The following is a 17973-nucleotide window of genomic DNA, read 5'->3' on the forward strand; positions in this document are numbered from 1 at the left end:
TGCATCTAATGAAATGTATTCATTCTATTCTTCCTTTTGTGTTTTTAACTTTTTATTATGGCAGAGTTACATCTTACATTACTTGTTCAGAATCAAGTTAATAGTCAAACAACATGGCTAAAAATTCTGATTTGCTGGCTAGTGAGCTATCCTTCTCTGAGTACTCTAGAAAGAGTGACCAAATTTCTAAGTACCTGTGCTCTTTTTGGCATTTCTCTTATGTACGTACTTGGCATGGAAAGTTGGTATGGAAGCTGTTCCCTTACAAGAACAGTGTGTATTTTATTCTATCACAATTCTGTAGGAGAAGGGGGTCCAATTTTTCCATCAATGTGCAATACATAGCTAAGCTGCTAACATTAAGAAAGGAATTAATTTGTCATTCTGTTTAAAATGCCGATCCTTTACTGGAGCATTAAGTAAGCAGGTTGGGCATCTTTAGGAAGCTGTCATTTGTTATCAAATGAATCTCTTTAATATTTTCTGCCCAAAACTGTCTAATTCCTGGACACCACTACCACATGCACAAGTATGTTCCCCTTTCTCCTCAGTGCCTACAATAGAGCATCTCCCTAGTTCAAAAATATGATGGATCTTAACTGGAGTCAAATGCCATCTGTAAAGGAATCTGGAGCCTTTATTGAGTCTGCATTTCCTGATCAAAATTTATTTCCTACATCACCAGTTCAATTTTTCAATGCACTGCTGTCTTTGAAATTCTTAGTAAAAACAGTGCCAGATCTATTAACTATAAATGGCTTCAGTTGTTTTTTTGGTGTTTTTTTCCCCTCTTAACCTCTTGAAATTATAAATTGAATCTTCAAGCTTTACATTAACATCTGCCAATTTTTAAATTAAGTCTGGCATTACTGGATGCTTCAGATCTGTCCCCAAACTATAAAACCTAAAGTACAAGTATTGTACAAGAATTCACATCTACTGGAAGTGAAACGCACAGGCTTTATCTGTTACAAGCTTTATATTTTACACGGTAGGCTTTCTGTCTTTTAAATAAACTATATTTCAATCCAGCAATCAAACTAAGACATCTTCCGAATGAATGCATTATTGCTCTTGATGAGAACTATACAATTACAATCATTCTGTATTACTCTGATATACTAAGGATATTCTCAAATTTTTCATTGCAACTCCAAGCCAAGTACTAGCTGTTTCTGAGTAATGGTGGTAATACTTTACATTAATATCATCTTTCTGTAAGCAGGGGCAGAAACATGGGGGAATGGTGCTCCCACACTTTTGACCTCACATGCACTATACATTTGGGATCACACTGCATGGTGGACAGAATTTTATTCAGAAATGCACCGGAGTCCACCCCAGTATGGGTGGAGTACCTGCACTTGCAAAATCAGGGTTCAGTTGGTCACAGAGTGGGGAACAGAACGAAGATCTCCTGAGTCCTGACTCTCAGCCTTTTGCTGTAACCAAAGTACAACACTGCTTCCGCAAACCAGTAAAACCATACCAAAAATCCTACCCTGCTACTTTGTGCCCCACCCACAAGTCGCCTCAATGGTTAGGTACATGCACTTTTGACTAATTGTTAGAAAACAAAGAGAACATCAAACCCTTCAAGTTCACACTTTTGAAATCAGTTTGTGTGATATGCTATTTGATATAGCTTATTATTGAATATAGATTACATGGCTTCTGGGTTTTTTCTTCATGGTATAGGTAGCATTTTGAAGTATGGTTTTTTACCCAAATGACTAAGTTTAAATGCAGAAACTAAGACTATTAAAGGTCATGGGATTGTAGTTAATGTTGACCAATACCAAGTCAAAAGTCAAACTCTCACAGGGCCTCCTTCTAGAGATCATAAACCCAGAACTAGAGAGCTCTGAGGAAGGATATGAGATCAACAGTACATTGATTTACTTTGTTACTTCAGTGCTTGATCCTGCGAAGGTGCTGAGCATTCCTGTGAAGTGCTACATGTCCTCAATTCACATGGATGACAATGAAAGTTGAGGGTGCTTAGCACCTAGTAGGCTCAAGCACAATATGTTGAATCCTTTTCTAACTTGTTTCCTTTTTGTAACTTTGCTGAATCAGGCCTCCATCAAAAATTCAATAAAATCAGTGGGCGCCCTGCTGTTGACTTCTGTGGGTTTTGGATTGTCCCTTCAGACTTGCTGAATGTCTTTGATTGACTAGCCCAGTTTGTACTTCCATTAGCTAGCTTGTTTGCACCCTGTCTTTGCAGCCCTGCCTTTGTTTCTGATATACCGTATGAAATTTAATTTGCCCTTTAGTTACTCATTTTAAGTCAATTCATCTTATGCATCAGCTCTGTTTTACTTCAAGTCTGACCAGCTCTTATTTTGAAGGTTGTGCTAATAGGGAATAGTTCCATCACTATTTGTGTCTTCAATTAGAAATAAACCAAGATTGACAATCTTAACAACTGGAACTAATTTGAATTTGTTCCTTCAAATGCAGTCTAGGTTGGTAGCCACAAAAAACCCTGAAAAATCCATGTAGGAAGTATAAGCTCTCATGAACACATGACATTTTGTAGGAACCTCTTAAAATACATAGATAACTCAATTTTATCTCTCTCTTTATGTGAATGTGAAGTTTGTTTTCTATGCATTTGTTCCATAAAGAGAGTGTGGGTGGTGGGGAGCTGAAAGCACTGTACAATGAGCATTTTAAACTATAAAATGGGAGGCTGCTTCTTCCACCGTGCAACATTTAGGCCATGTCTACTCTCCCACTTATGTCAGTATAACTTATGTTGCTCAGGGGTGTGAAAAAACACACACCCCGAGTGACATAAGTTACACCGACATAAGCACCAGTGTGGACAGTACAATGTCTTCCGACATATCTGCAGCCAACATATCTGCTGCCACTCATTGGGGGTGGTTTAATTATGTCAATGGGAGAGCTCTCATCTGTTGGCATAGAGTGGCTACACGAGAGATCTTACAGCTGTGCAGCTGCATCGGTACAGCTGTGCTGCTATAAGCCTTCTAGTGTAGACATAGCCTCAGAGTAAGATCTATTTACCATGTGTGAGTAAACTTACCACTCTTAGTGTGTAGGAGGACAAAAGTTCTGCTACAGGGCAGATTTTCTGAACACTGAGCTGACTGGTCTGATATCCTACTTCTGGTAGGGCCTGGAACCTAACACTTCAGAACTCAGGGATAGTCAATTATTTTTTGTCAAGATCCAAATATCTTGGTCAAGGTCCAGACTCCAGAGAAGAAAATAAAAAAAAATGTTGATAATAAGTAGTAAATAAAAAGGTTTTGGGGCCCATTCAAAGGCATCTGGCGGTCCAGATTTGGCCCAAGGTCTGCCTATTGACTACCCCTGCTTCAGAGGAAGCAGTAAAATTCACCCTTGCTTGTATTGTTGTTCAAGGAGGAGGAATTCCTTCCTGATCCTTTACAAGTGATCAGTTTATGCACTGAAACATGAGGTTTGGTTACTCTTAAACCAGTCATAGCTCAAGTAAAAATGTTCTTAATGATAAAATTATCCAGTGTTTTTTTAAAATCAGGCTCCACTATTTATCAGTGAATTCTACATGTTGCATAGAAAATGATTTCTTTTTATTGGTTCAAACTGTACTGCACTTTATTTCACTGGGCCAAACATATGCTTCTCCCACTGAAAATTTTCTCGCTATGCCCGTTCCAATAGCCTGGGAAACACTGATGAGTACTTGTGACTTCCTTATTGTGCCCGGGATTACTCCTTTTTATTGCAGTGGTTGCTTAGTGGGACCAGACTGTTTGTTATGATCAGATGCTGACGTTCAGTAGAATCTTGCCAATCAGCACTCTTTCTAATTGTCCCCACATTTTAACATGTTTAGTACCACAGAGATGCCATGAGCACTTATATAATTAAGACTTAATTGGACAACTGGTATAAATGGCATAACTCCACAGACTTCAATAAAGTTATGCTAATTTGCATCAGTGGAGGATCTGGCTCCATTGTTGTTATAAAAGAAGACAAAAATATGTAAGGACGTTATTTCTAAATACTATAATGAAAACAATTTAAAACATTACAATATCTAAGAAGGTACATACAGGGTTTAATCTTTCTCCCAGGCTTGAGCAGGCTCAAGCATACATTATTGATTATCTTGCTTTACTTGTTGTTTGATCACTCAAGCCCTGATCCTGCCAGGTGATGAGCACCCTCTGCCCCTGCTGACTTCAATACTCAACACCTTATGGGTCAGACCCTAATCCTAGTCCTGCTTGAAGATGGTGCCAAAACTCCCATTGACCTCAGTAGGAGCAGGAGTGTCCCTTACTCACTGAGGAGACAGTCCCGTTTAACCATGTGAATAACTTTAGTCACATGAGTAATTCCTATGAATTTAATGGTAATTATTCATATGGTTAAAGTTACTCACATGTGCAAGCACAGCAAGACGGGACCCTTATTAGCCAAATTCAGTTATTCACAATGGGTCTCATAGTTGTGAGTGGGAATTAGGTTCTGTTGTACTCTCTAATGGAAAAGCTTCTAGAGTGAGCCTTCCATAGGAGTTAAGGATTAAAGTCATTCCATCTGACATCTTCTCCCCAAAGGAATGAATAATAGCATAAAAGAGATATGACAGCTCAGTTTAATAAGCCCTGTAGGTGGTAGGCAGAAATACTGAAAATCTATAGGCAGGAACAGTCTGTTTTTAATTTACATTATTAGTATAATTGGAAAAATTCAAACTACAGTAATTTTAGACTTTCATAAACATACAAATGTTAAGATTGGTAACACCACCTTTCTAACTAACTTGTTTTTCAGTGTTTCAGTAGTAAAAGGATCCAATGTGCAGATCCATGTAAAATCTTTGAGACCCCAGAGGAAACCAGTGAAAACCACTTGTCATGCCCGATATTTCCAAAGTAAAAATCAAGTGGGGAGTAGCAGGGGGTATCCCTTTCAGGTTTTCAAAGGAATAGCTGGTCACCTTAAAATGAGGTTTTGGCATTTGGAGAGCTACAACCAGACCTATCTGTGTGCTTTAGAGTCATATTGCCACAATATCAGTTGATATACATACAATACTGTATGTTGTATGACATGTTACTTGATGTGCATGATATGTTCCCTACCAGATTTTCATAGGCTCAGGTCATGCTGTACTGTTATCTTTTTGATCTCTTTTAATTTACTTGAAAACATGAACACTGAGGGTCAGCTACAACTGCAGTCTCTGAAGGGGTATCCGGGGAGTACAAGGACCAGACCCTTCTTATGCTGCAAAATGGCAAGTGGGGACTGGGTGATGGCCCCATTTCCACCCCACTGCAGTTGTCTGTACAGGACTATGTATGTGACAGCTGCATATCTCCCACGTGCACCACTGAGCTCACAAAATGATTATAACTTAAAGGTATGGCTAAATCCTTGCTCTAAATCCTTTAATATAGTCACATAGGGCCACACCTATGGGTCCCAGTGGGGAACCATTACTCACACGAGTCGTCCCACTGAAGTCCTTGAGCTACTAGAAGAGACTCCTATTTGGAAAGGTCTTTAATTTGCTGTAATTGGGATTCACAGATTCATAGGTTCCAAGGCCAGAAGGGACAACTGTGATCTAGTCTGAGCTCCTGTATAACACAGGCCATAGAACTTCCCCTAGATAATTCCTAGCACCAATCTTTTAGAAAAACATCCAGTCTTGATTTAAAAATTGCCAGTGATGAAGAATCCATCACAACCCTGGGTACATGTTCCAATGGTTCATTACTCTCACTGTTAAAAATTTACACCTTATTTCCAGGATGAATTAGTCTAGCTTCAGCTTTCAAGATCAAGTATATAAATCTGTATATTTGGCTGCATTACTTAAATCAATTTCACATTTCTTCTGGAATAATGAGTGTTCTGCGTTTTAACCAAATAGCTCATAGTTGTCAGTTTATCGTGCAGCATATAGTATGCAAGCTTTACGTTTAATTGGATCTATTGCTTGAAACCAAAATTTAATTGTAACCTTTTTATTAGACATGTAATTCAGTTTCTGAGCAGCCCTGTCAGCAACATCTTTAAAATTATCTATGTGGGATAAAGTTTTTGATCACCAATGTTTAGTTTACGTTCCCAGAAATTAGGCATAGGGTCTTTTGTGTATTGGGTCTTGAGCAATGTAAAGAGCAATGCATCCTTCCACTCTCTTCCAGTGGTACCTTCAAAAATACAGAGAGAGATTATATAATGTAAATATTAATGTATTTGTAATGTAGAGGAAAATAATGGGGCCTAGTTCTGATCACACTTATACTGGTCTCATGCTGGTATAATTCCATCGACTTCAGACACTGATATAAGAGAGGTCAGAAGTGAGTTTAGGAAGCCAGACACAAATTAAACAAGATGAAATATTCAAATAGGTAAAGGACTACATTTTGCTTTGTTACATGGGGGTAGCAGCAGAGTAACTCCACTGACTGAATTTAGTTCAAAAAGTCCAGATCTGAACCAGGATTTCAAACATCTGAACCAGGATTTCAAACACCTAAAAGTTCATGAATGTTTGCATTTGGTATTGCGGCTTAGGGCCATCTCTCTTACTCATATACTTACTTATTTAATGTCTATTACAGTATTGATCCGAGGCCACAGTCAGGATCATGGCCCCTTTGTGCTAAATGCAATCCATATGCATAGTAGGAGAACCCCTGCCCCAAAGAGATTACATTTAAAGATCCCAATCTGATATGATCTGCCTGGGTGGACCTTTTCGACCAGGCTTACTCCCACTGACTTCAATTGGATTCTAGATGGACCCACTCTCATTGATCAGATTGCAGGATTAGGGGCTAATTTAAGACAGGTGGGTTCAAAAACTGTAGGAGGGTATGGTAGAGGGAGGAGTCAGTGAGTGAGTGTAAGAATCACATGTTTATAGAGAATAATTTGGAGACAGCACTGTATTGTCAGAACAAAATTAAAAGCTGCCACTTTAGATTTTGCTCTGCTTTAATAGACAAATAAAATGAGGCCAACAACAGTCATGGAAAACAACATGTTATAGGGTCAAAGCAAAATGATTTCAAATCTAGAACAATCCTGAGTTTGTAAAGAGATGAAATAGAGGATCTAATAGCACTTTTATACCGCACATTTTTATAAATCTAAGAAATTATAGTTACTATTAAAAAAATCTGCATGGCACTAAAATATTTTGTAAGTTACAATATAAAGACAATAGAACAAGATCATACACTACTGGGAAAATATTTAATCAAATAGACGGCATACGCCAAAGGGTAACAATATTCTGTGTAGTACTTGTTATAAAACAAGATAAAGGGGACATGGGGCCTTCTGGCAGAGTATTTAGTGAAATACTTAGATGTAACTTCTTATAGTGTTTTGGGTGGAAGTGGCCAGCGTGTTAATAGAATTATAGATTTTTGGCTTAACTATCAACATTGAACATGATTTTTGTGTGTGTATACTCTGCTGTTATCTATCACAATGATTCTGTATTAAATCCTATTTAAAACGTATTAAAAAGATGACTAAGATCACTAGATAAGTGGCCTGACTTTATAGCTCTGTGCTCAGTTAGATGGTTTCAAGTCTTCAGACAAGGTTTTTAGTGTTATAGGATGTTAATATAGTAGATCCAATATCAGAAATATTTTTCTTGGGCTAGTGTTCCTCCATAGGAAAGAAAAAAAGTCATCACTATCATCTTCCTGTACCCAGCTGTACCTATCAATGTGCATGCAGTATCCTTTATTTTTTGAGGTTGGGTGCTTTCTCTGCTGGGGTGCCTGTGTCACTTTTCACAAGAGTTGGCTGGAAAATGACATTTTTCCAACTAAAATATTTTCCATTCTCCACTGGAAAACTTCTCACCAACTCTCCTTTGCAAACATCTTGTCTGTCAGCAGCCTACTTAGGAATGGTCATGCCATGATCCCATTTCCTCATGAGAATAATGCACATGGGAGAAAGCTTTGTTCCTGAACTGGCATCTAGATAGTTGGTGTTCATATACACCATTAGATCTGGTATCATGCTCAGGAAGTCACCTTCTGAAGGATATGGGCTCTGGCTCCCCACCACTTTACCTGTACACATGGTCTTTTCTGTATCCTGGTTTTTCCAATGCTTTTAGTGAGAGCTATTTTCTCTCCCTGACTACACAAGAGAGGTTCTAGACTGATTTGTCAGCGCCACCACATTTCCTCCTCAGTGCCCCTTTGTTGAGTAATATTGCCTATGCAGATACCCTATTCATTGGGGTTATATTCTGATGTGCCAGTTGACACATACCCTAGTATGTAGTGAATGAGTCTATTTGCTAGAAGTTTTGTGCAGCTGCCTTGCTCAAATAGGCATGCTCACTGGTCTCCGGTGTATCCCAGTACAGAATTGGGACTTCAGTTGCCAAAACCATGCATAGAACCATTGTTCTGCACTCACCTAGACAGGGCAGGGATGAGCAGGCTGTCACCAGCAGCTAGACTCAGTGTTTTACCATCCATAGTAACAACAGATGTGCCTTCCTGAAAGACAAGAACAAGTAGTTAGCTTTTAATTCTTTGTGTGCTGTCCTTGGCAGAAAGAAAAAGGAACCACTTAGTAAGAAGTAAAGCCTACCAGGAAAATCTAACGTTTCCACAGAAGTAAAGCTTGAAAACGGCTCTATTCTACGTGGCCTTTGTTAAAACTTTAGCAGATCTTTCCTGCCTGACAGTTAGCAGCAATAAAAACAAGGCTTCACACTTCATAGTTCCTCAGGTTCCCCATGGCTGATTCATTGCAGTTAACCTAACAGCCCACTGATCAATATGCCTCCCTGAAAATCACAGAGCTAAACTCCTGGAGTATTTTTCAAGTTTCTTTTTTAGATTCCTCAAATCCCTTTTGAGATTTGAAAAGCAGTTCACAAGACAATGGAGAGCTGACAAAAATTACTGATAGGACCCCATTGAAACTGAAATGGACTTATCACTATCCTGTCAGACAGCAATACTTCGAGACGTCAGATTCTTGCCAGCATTAACAGGGTCTTGCCTGCTGTATCATTTACCAGCAGTACAAACAAGTTCCCTTTGAGGTTTTTTTTGTTTGAAACTAGCATCTGATGGTCAGTCTCTGCGAATTTAAACAGAATAGGAACAAGTGGGATTATCTGGCAGCCTGCCTGACGTGTAAATGGGAAATTTTTCTTCTGTTATCTTTTCTGCTGGGCTGCAAATCTTCTCTGGTTTGTTTTTGTGATCCTTTAGGTTAGTTCCTGTCCCAGGATCCCTGCTCTTAAGGGCTGCTGAGCCATAGAATAGGTGCCTCTACTATTTCACTTTCAAGTAGACAAATTGTTACACAATCATGTAAATCTACTTCAGAGTCCTACCTGATTCCTCCATGGGAAGGACAGCAGATCATATGTATAACTAGGTCAAGTACTCTGTAGGGCCAGGGGAGGGACAGCAGAGGAAAGATTTCTGCAGTCCATAGTATGTCCTTCGTGGATCTGGGGGAGGGACGCTGGCAGGAATCTAATCCCCATCCAGGATTTGGTGAGGGATGGTAGTGACCCCTGATCATTCCACCAGGGGAGAGGAGGAAGAAGGGTTACTTTTCAAGCACTGATGAATGACTGATGGTTTGAAATTGACTCACAGGTGATTCCTGAGCTAGGGAATCTTCTTAGAGAAGGAATAAAATTTTTTTTTTCTTGCCCATGGCTAGGAAGTTTTCTCACAGAGTGATCTGTTCCAGATCTAAATACAAACCCACACTTAGTCCGTAAGCATGTCACTTACCAGCTGCCATATCCAGATATCGGCATTCGTTTTGCTTCCTTCACTTACTCCTTGTACATAAACTATAGCCTAAAACATAAAATGGGGGAAAAGTCATGGATTTTATCCAGAGACTGAAGTATATGTGACTTTTCCTTCAGTATGTAAAACATTTTATTTTTAGGGGAAGTGTTTGTAGAATGCGAGATTATTTTACCTACACTGTTGGAATTCACATTACATTTGCTAATCTCTTAAAGATACCTACTGAAAAAAGGAGAACTGATCACACCTGCCACTCCTTATGCTCCTCCATATCCTCACTTATCTGTTTCTTTTGCCTCCTCCCTCTCTCAGCTTTGCTTCTTTATTCTTGCCACCTCCTACTCTTGGAACAAACACCCTCTCTCCCTGCACCATGGGGCCTGATCCAAAGCCTGTTGAAATCAATAGGATTTTTCCCATTGACTTCAAAGGGCTGGAAATCAGGCCCTGGGTGTCCTCCTTTTCCTCCTTCAAAGCCTTATTATTCCTTCTGTCTGCATTGATCTCTCTGACAGCATTTCCATGCCGTCTGTCACTGGAACTGTCTCATATCTCTGAGTGTGATTCTAAGTTCTCCAGGGAAGACATTTTACTTTCTACATGCTTTGTAAAGGACTATGTATGTTGAATAGCCACCAGATGCTAACAACTTTACTCTTACGTGGGACTGATTTTGAACTGATGATCTAGACATGAAAGGCTCTTCCATTGCTGATCCCCTGGATCAACCAGTCCCCTATGCTCCTCTATTTTATGAGTAAAGAGACAAATCACATGATTAACAAATCAAAGTTGGCCTTGGTGCCAAGAATGTTATCTGAAATGAAGGGGTATAATGAACAATTTTAATAGCATTTTTCTACTTATTAATTTTATGTAAGAAAAATGTGGAAGCGGTTTTCAAAACAGACATGGAAATGGTTGCCTAATTTCCAGTGATGGCCAATGGGAGTTGGGTACCAGACTGCCATTTGAGCCTTTGAACATTTTCCCATATCTCTTGAAAAAAATAAAAGCTTCTACCTCTGTCTCAAAATTGTCTCCAAACATGGTCAAGAATTTCTTCTGATTTATTTCTCCACGATGATCATTTAGCCAGATTTGGAAGGAAAATGGATCCATGACTCTAGTGGCATTTAGTGGGAAAGGGGTGTCTTTCAGGAGATCATCTGCAACCAAAGCAAAATGTTAATAGTAGTGAAGCTCTCTTCCACTTGATCTTTGCTGATAGTTCTAGATGCCTAAGCCAGTTGTAAACACAGATGTCGGCTAATGAAGATGCCAATGACAAGCAATGTGTGCTGTTATAGAATCTTAATTTTGTATCTGATGTTATGGATATATCCATGTTTCTGTGCCCTGATGGAATGGCAGTTTCCATAATAGGGCTGATGAATTATGTTTCCCATATGCTTTAGACTGATAACAAGACCAAGCACATAGGCCTTATCCAAATCAGGGCTCTAGCCTTCTTTCAATCTCTTTTCAAAAGTGGTTTGCACAGTTAGGGTATTACAATTATATTCAGAAATTATGCTATAGATATACAAGGGTGCAAAGCTTGTTGCATATTTTCTCCTAGCAGGTTATTCATGCCCTTTCCAAACTGGTCCCTAAAACAGGTAAAATCATGCAGCTAGGCTGATTCTCATCTCTATGACTTCAGTATGACCTCTGTGTAAATAAGGCCTGTTTTTCACATATTCAGCAACAGAATTCTCTTCATTTCCTCTGCACCATGTGTTCTGAGGCATTATGAAGGTTGTGTTGACCAGAGTGAAACAAATCAATTTTACAGTCTTAAATGTATTAAAGAATCTTTCTCATGATGTTCATGCAGTTGTGGTTGGAATTATTTTCCAGTAATTCTCCTTCATAACTGGTTTATTTTAAAATAGTTAGAGGGCGGAATGCAGCTTCAGTTTTGCTAATGAGGTTCAAGATTTGTGTCTTGAGTTGCTGTTATTTGAAATTAACTTCAATCATCCAAAATTATTGGAGGGCTGGAAAAAAACCCTGCTGTATAGCGAGACTTAAAAAGTTCAAACTGTTTAGTTATCAAAAAAAGATTGGACTTGATCATGATGTAGAAGTACTTTCATGGGGACACAATAGCAGGTAATAAAAAGCTCTTTAATCTAAAAGAGAAAGGCATAACAAGAACCTGTGATTGGAAGTTAAAGATGGACACATTCAAATTAGACATTAGGCACAAATTTTTAACAGAGAATGTGAATAAGCATTTGTACAAACTACCAAGGGAGTTGGTGGATTCTCCATCTCTTGATGTCTTCAGATCAAGATTGTCTGCCTTTCTAGAAGACGTGCTTTAGTCAAACACAAGTTACTGGGCTACAAACAGGGGTAACTGGGTGAAATTCAATGGCCTATGTATTGCAGAATGTCAGACTAGATGATCTAATTGTTTCTTCTGCTCTTAAAAATCTATGAATCCATCAACCCCCAGTAAAGTGCAGAGATAATGCAGTTATCTCAGGCTATGTCTACACTGGCAATTGAACGACAACTGCACTCTCCTGCTGACAAAGCTAACCCCGCTGGTTGGGGGTGGAAGTTTTTTGTTGGCAGGAGACAAAGAGCGGCTACACTGCATGCTTTAACCTATGTCTACACTACACAGATTTCAGCAACATGGCTGTGTCATTACAGCCATGCCTCTAAGGCTATGTCTACACTGGCAATTGAATGACAAAACTTTTGTCTTTCAGAGATGTTAACTCCCGCCCCGCCCCCAGAAGACAAAAGTTTTGCCGGCAACAAGTGCAGTGTGAGCAGCACTTTATTGGCAGGAGCTGCTAGGTAGAATGTTCTGAGAGGGGTGGAAAATGCCTCTGGGATGCTTTTTCAAGTAATAATCCCATGTAAGTAGACGCAGAAAAAAAAGCTGTCCACTATTTCATGGACATTTCCCATAGTCGCAGTCCTTTGTAGCAGGATGCAATTTATTGCCATGCACACTTGCATTAACACAGCCCCAATGGTCGACTTTCCCACTCCAAACTGATTCGCGACCAGCTGTTAGCAGTCTGGAATTGCTAACTTCCACACAGCGATTGCCACACGCTTCTCTATCGGGAGGGCAGCTCTCATTCTGGAGTCCTTGCGCCGCAAGGCCAGCTCAGTACACAGTTCCAGGAAAGTGGCTTTATGCACCCAAAATTTCTGTAGTCACTGCTCTTCATTCCACACCTACACGATGATGAGATCCCGCCATTCAGTGCTGGTTTCTCTAGCCCAAAAGTGACGGTTTATCCTATGCAGCTGCTCTGTGAATGCCAAAAGCAATGTAAAGTTCCTGCTATCCATATCATGCAGAATGTTGGGTGCCTATGAGTCTTCTTCTGTCAGTAATTTCATGATTAACTGCACTGTTATGCACAATGTCCTCATGACACTTAACAGAGCATAGGAGAGCAGAGCGGGATCCATCTCATCTCACAAAGATGCCGGGGTGCACAGTAGAAAATGGCCATTGTAAAAATGCCATGAAAGAAAGCTGGAAGCCCATGGAGTTCTGGGACACAAAGCAATGCATCCCGGGACATTTAGTCAGGTCTCAAGATGTGTCACGACCCGCTCCGCCTTCCCACAACCCCTAGCAACAGATGGTGTCGCCTGCACTGTGGGATGTGTACCCACAGTGCATTGCTCATACTGTAAATGATGGCGCCCCCAGTGTGGACATCATCTGTCACCAGAGGGGGCTAGTGTGAGCAAGCTTTTCTGATTTTATTAAGTCAACTTTTGGATGTCGATATAAGTGTACTTGACAAAACTTGGTAGTGTAGACAAAGCCTGAGTTCCAGCACAGATAATGTTGTGAGTTTTAGAAATGCAGTTTCATTCTGTTGATTATATGATGTTCTCCTCCCTCTTTTCTAGAAACTACAAACCTCACTGAATGTGTTATCACACCATGGTATCTTGAATGTAAATTGCCACCATTTTTTCCCAGAAGGTCAGTGCATGAAATGCAATGTACTGTGTTAAAGAAGTTATCACAGTTTAATGGATTATGATATGCACAATGTATTTGCAGCCATAGTCGTCCTCAAGAAAATTTGGACAAGGTAAAACCCTTTCAGCAGCTTTTGATCTAGAAACATCCTCTTCTGCCACATAAATTAAAATCTCTATTATATAAATGCATGTTAAAATAAACAGGTTAACAAAGCTCCATGTATAAGCAAACCATTTATTTTTGTAATGCTTCTCTCCGTTATATAAAGTGTTAACACCAAAAGAAGGAATCTTTTGGTTAAAGCTCTTTTTATTTAACATTTATTTTAGAAAAAGGCATCTTATTCTGTCTTATCCAGCACAATTGCTGAACAATTTTGTTTTTGTAAAACAAAACAAAGCAGAAAAACTCCTAGAAACGGAGTGACACTATGAGGAAAAAATATGACAGAAACTCAGTTTACTTTAAGGTGGGATCACAAACACTAATAAGAATTAATTCTATTTGTACGGTTATTGCATGGTGTCACTACAGGGCAAAATAAAGATTGTCTGGGTGCCTTAACTGTCCATTTTCATACCTGAATATATTTGGGTTTCTTTTAGGTTTAATTTTAATTCTGAATTTCCTAGGTTCATAATGCTTGTTTTTGGGATAATTACCACATGCATGTAATGTTCTTCATCCTTAAATTATAGATATGGATTCTCAACCTCAGCTGCATCTTAACATTGGTTTTTTTGGCTGGGAATGTATGTAAAATATTTTTATAATTCATATCTACACATAAAAGCAGAGAGAAATTGAAGACATTCCACCATGGTACTTAGTGCAATTAGTGTTATAATTGATTTTTAAATGCTTTGTTTGGTTAACAGTAATAGTCTGCTTTATTGAGCACTATTTAGATAGCTGAGTTATTTCCAATGTCACAGAACATACGGCATTGTTTAATTGGAAAAAACTTTCTGGAGCCCGACAAGTGGCTTAGTCGTAGTGCTCCCTATCATGTAGGGGACCTGAATATGGTGCCAGTGTTTCACAATCCAGGCTGATATGGGAGGAGAACAGTGAGATTTATCAGCAAGTTCAGCTCCTCTCGGGACATTACTTGGCAGTGAGACACTTGGTTTCCAGTTGTTAAGGTTCCCAGTGAGAGGCTTAAAAGGGAGTACAGTGCTCTTGGCCTGGAGGAAATAGTGGCAATAGTTTGGGAGTTTGAGGGTGAGCACAGAGATAGTTTAAGCAATGGAAACTGGGGGTCTTTGTGGGTTCAAATGAGATGCAAAGAGCCCTGCAAGGAGAAAACCTCCTACCTTGTTTGTGTTTCTAAGCAAGAAGTGGAAACTGATCCAGAAATGGAAAGAGTCAGTCTGAGTATGGGCCCAGGAGCCGTTATAACCCAGGATCTGCTGCTCACTCATTGTGGGGCCCATTTTGCTAGCCTTACTCATGCTAGTGTCCCACTGATGGATTCCAATGTGGCGGCCAACAGGGTGTCATAACTTATGGTTGGTATAGGCCTGCAGCAAAATTACTACCCCACCCTCTGCCAAGGCAAGTGTGATGCAGGGAAGGGATTGTAGTTCTGAGGGCTTGTTGCACCTTATATGCCACGCCCATCCCCCCTGCTGCAGCTGTGCTGAAAGGCACACTGTTGCCCTTAACCAGTGGTTTCAGTTAAATCCCATGTGAGATGGGGGATAATGTTACTATCGGGCAGGAAGGCTTAAATTCACAAAGTACTTCAGTGCCTAAGTCTGGGTCTAGGCACCCAAGTCCCAGTTCTAGGCTCCACTGTGATTCACAAAACTCCTGCTGAATTCTGTAGGTACCTAAACTTACTTGGCACCTACGTTTCTGCAATAAATAGTTCCTTAGGCACCTGGGCTTCTGCCTCTGGGCATGCACACTAGGCATCGCTCTAGGCATCCGATCGCCTGTCCCCGCCTAAGCCCACAGTGATTCACAAACCAGGGGAAGATGGGCGTCCAGCCGCCAAACTCACGGGATTGGATAGGCAGGCTCCAAGGATGCCTACTGGATCTGGTCCCTCACGTGAGTTCAGACAAAACAGTGGAGGAAAGGGAGGGAAGTAGAGGAGGAGGATGACCTCTTTTGTAACTTTTAGTCAATGGCTAGAGTACTCACCTGGAATATGGGAGACCCCTGGTTCAAGTTCCCCCTATGGCTGATGAAGAGAAGAGAGTTGAACAGTGATCTACCTTTCAGGAGCATTCTGATGAGATATTCTCATAGGGGGGCTCCCTCAGTCTCTGTTGAAGCTGTTGCATTGTGGAGAAATACTTAGGGGCATTTGGGCCAGAGAGAGAGTGCACAAACATGAGAACGAGTTTATAGCATGGTACCTAGAGCACTCATCCAGGATGTGGGAGACCCAGCATCCAGTCCCCCTGCTCCAATGACTTTTAATTATTTACCCACAGTGGAACAGCTTCAACAGGAGAAATTGAGGGAGCCCCACATTGCAGGCAAGGTAAACAGGCATTTCATTACAAGCTAACAACCAAAGGAACTGAGTGTCTCTTATCACCCAATGGCTTTTGTTTTGACAGGACTGCTTATGTTTATGTATGGTTTGTTCTATTGCTTTAACTAATCTCTAAGCAAATTGGTCTCTTGATACTTCCTTAACATTTGATGTGCTAATGGTACTATGAGACAAGTAGCAAACACAAATTAATTTATTGGGGGCAGTGGAACACACAGGCAAAATGTAAGAAGACAGGTTTCAGAGTAGCAGCCATGTTAGTCTGTATTCGCAAAAAGAAAAGCAGTACTTGTGGCACCTTAGAGACTAACAAATTTATTAGAGCATAAGCTTTCGTGAGCTACAGTTCACTTCATCGGATGCATCCAATGAAGTGAGCTGTAGCTCACGAAAGCTTATGCTCTAATAAATTTGTTAGTCTCTAAGGTGCCACAAGTACTGCTTTTCTTTTTGTAAGAAGACAGTACTTTCAAACTAGACAGCCAAAAGCATTAGTATATGTATCCCCCAAATGCCACATCCTTAAGTGGAACATCAACTCTAATATTTTCGTACATGTCCTAATATTGAAGAGCTTCATTAAAAGAGTTCAATAGTTAGGTCCATTTTTATAGTTCATTACTATTAAATATTCATACTGCGAAAATTCAGTATGAAACTATTAGTGTTATAAACTTGCTGTGCTTTTTACAGCTTTGGCTGATAAAGTGTGACAATATGTTAAATTGAAAAATACATCAGGTTTACTGAATGAATTTGTAAAAAAATATGACACTTTTTAGAGCAGGTCAGATTCAATTAAACAATGAAAGCTGAGATTAGATCTATGTGGCTCTGCAAAAGGGATTTAGTGGGAGGGAGGGGACTGGTTTCAAGAAACTTCTATAACTTCAAACCCTTGCATAAAGGTAGTTCCAGTCTGTCCTTCTTTCCAGCTTGACCTCGAAGGAGACAGGGTAGGGCAACCTCTCCTTCTCCATTGACTGGTGCAAAGCGTGTGCATGCTGTAAATGGTAAAAGGCTTCAGCAGGGATGACTGGCCTACAGTGTCCCAACACTCTGGCAGACATTAAGTCTGTGGCCTGGTCTACACTACACAGTTAGGTTGACATAAGGCAACTTATGGCATAATAAGATGATGTAATAACGCCACCTCCACAAAAGGCATAGGGCTTATGTCGGTTAGGGTGATACAGTGTCTGTGTATATACTATGTTACTTACATCTGCTGTTAGTGCTCTTGTCAACAAGAAAGATGGGCAGCTAGAGCCCAGCTGTCCCCCACTCCCTTGGAGAGCTGGGCAGCTGGACCCCGCTCTTGGCTGGGAATTGGGGCAAGAATGGACCCCACTCCTGGCTGGGAGCTGTGACATTGACAAGGCTGCCCAGCTCCCAGTGAGGAGTTGGCAGAGTGGAGGGGGGCGAGAAGCTAGGGCAGCAGAAGCCCCAGAGGATTCTCCCTCCCCCCCCCACTCCTGGTGGGGGAACGGGGAGCTGAGTGGAGGACAGCCCACCAGGAGCCCATGAGCAGGAAGCTGCCAAAGGAGTTGAGAGCCTGGGCTCTCCGCTCCCTACACTGCTCCTCTTTGGTTGGTGGAAGTGCTCCTGGTGAGGGCATGTACCATCAACCCAAGGAGGGTAGTGTGGACATGCACCACTGC

The 17973-nt window shown here is 40.5% G+C and overlaps 2 protein-coding genes and 1 long non-coding RNA gene across 3 annotated transcripts in view; 1 reads left to right on the forward strand and 2 right to left on the reverse strand.

Annotated features, from left to right (window-relative positions):
- The window catches only part of LOC122459444, a 472186-nt gene that overhangs the window by 102880 nt on the left and 351333 nt on the right, over window positions 1-17973 (reverse strand). The window lies entirely within an intron of this gene.
- LOC122459526 overlaps window positions 1-17973 on the forward strand; it is a 90659-nt gene that overhangs the window by 55830 nt on the left and 16856 nt on the right. The gene's annotated exons all lie outside the window — the stretch shown is intronic.
- The window catches only part of HAAO (3-hydroxyanthranilate 3,4-dioxygenase), a 58115-nt gene continuing 44159 nt past the window's right edge, over window positions 4018-17973 (reverse strand). Inside the window, exons 7-10 of the mRNA XM_038396288.2 lie at window positions 10842-10987; window positions 9795-9863; window positions 8449-8531; window positions 4018-6197 (exon numbers count right to left, since the gene is read on the reverse strand). Coding sequence (XP_038252216.1) covers window positions 6119-6197; window positions 8449-8531; window positions 9795-9863; window positions 10842-10987 — 377 coding nt within the window. The 3' untranslated portion in view covers window positions 4018-6118. The remainder of the gene's footprint in view (window positions 6198-8448; window positions 8532-9794; window positions 9864-10841; window positions 10988-17973) is intronic.

The sequence above is a fragment of the Dermochelys coriacea genome, chromosome 3, assembly GCF_009764565.3.
Source record: "Dermochelys coriacea isolate rDerCor1 chromosome 3, rDerCor1.pri.v4, whole genome shotgun sequence".
Classification (NCBI taxonomy): domain Eukaryota; kingdom Metazoa; phylum Chordata; order Testudines; family Dermochelyidae; genus Dermochelys; species Dermochelys coriacea.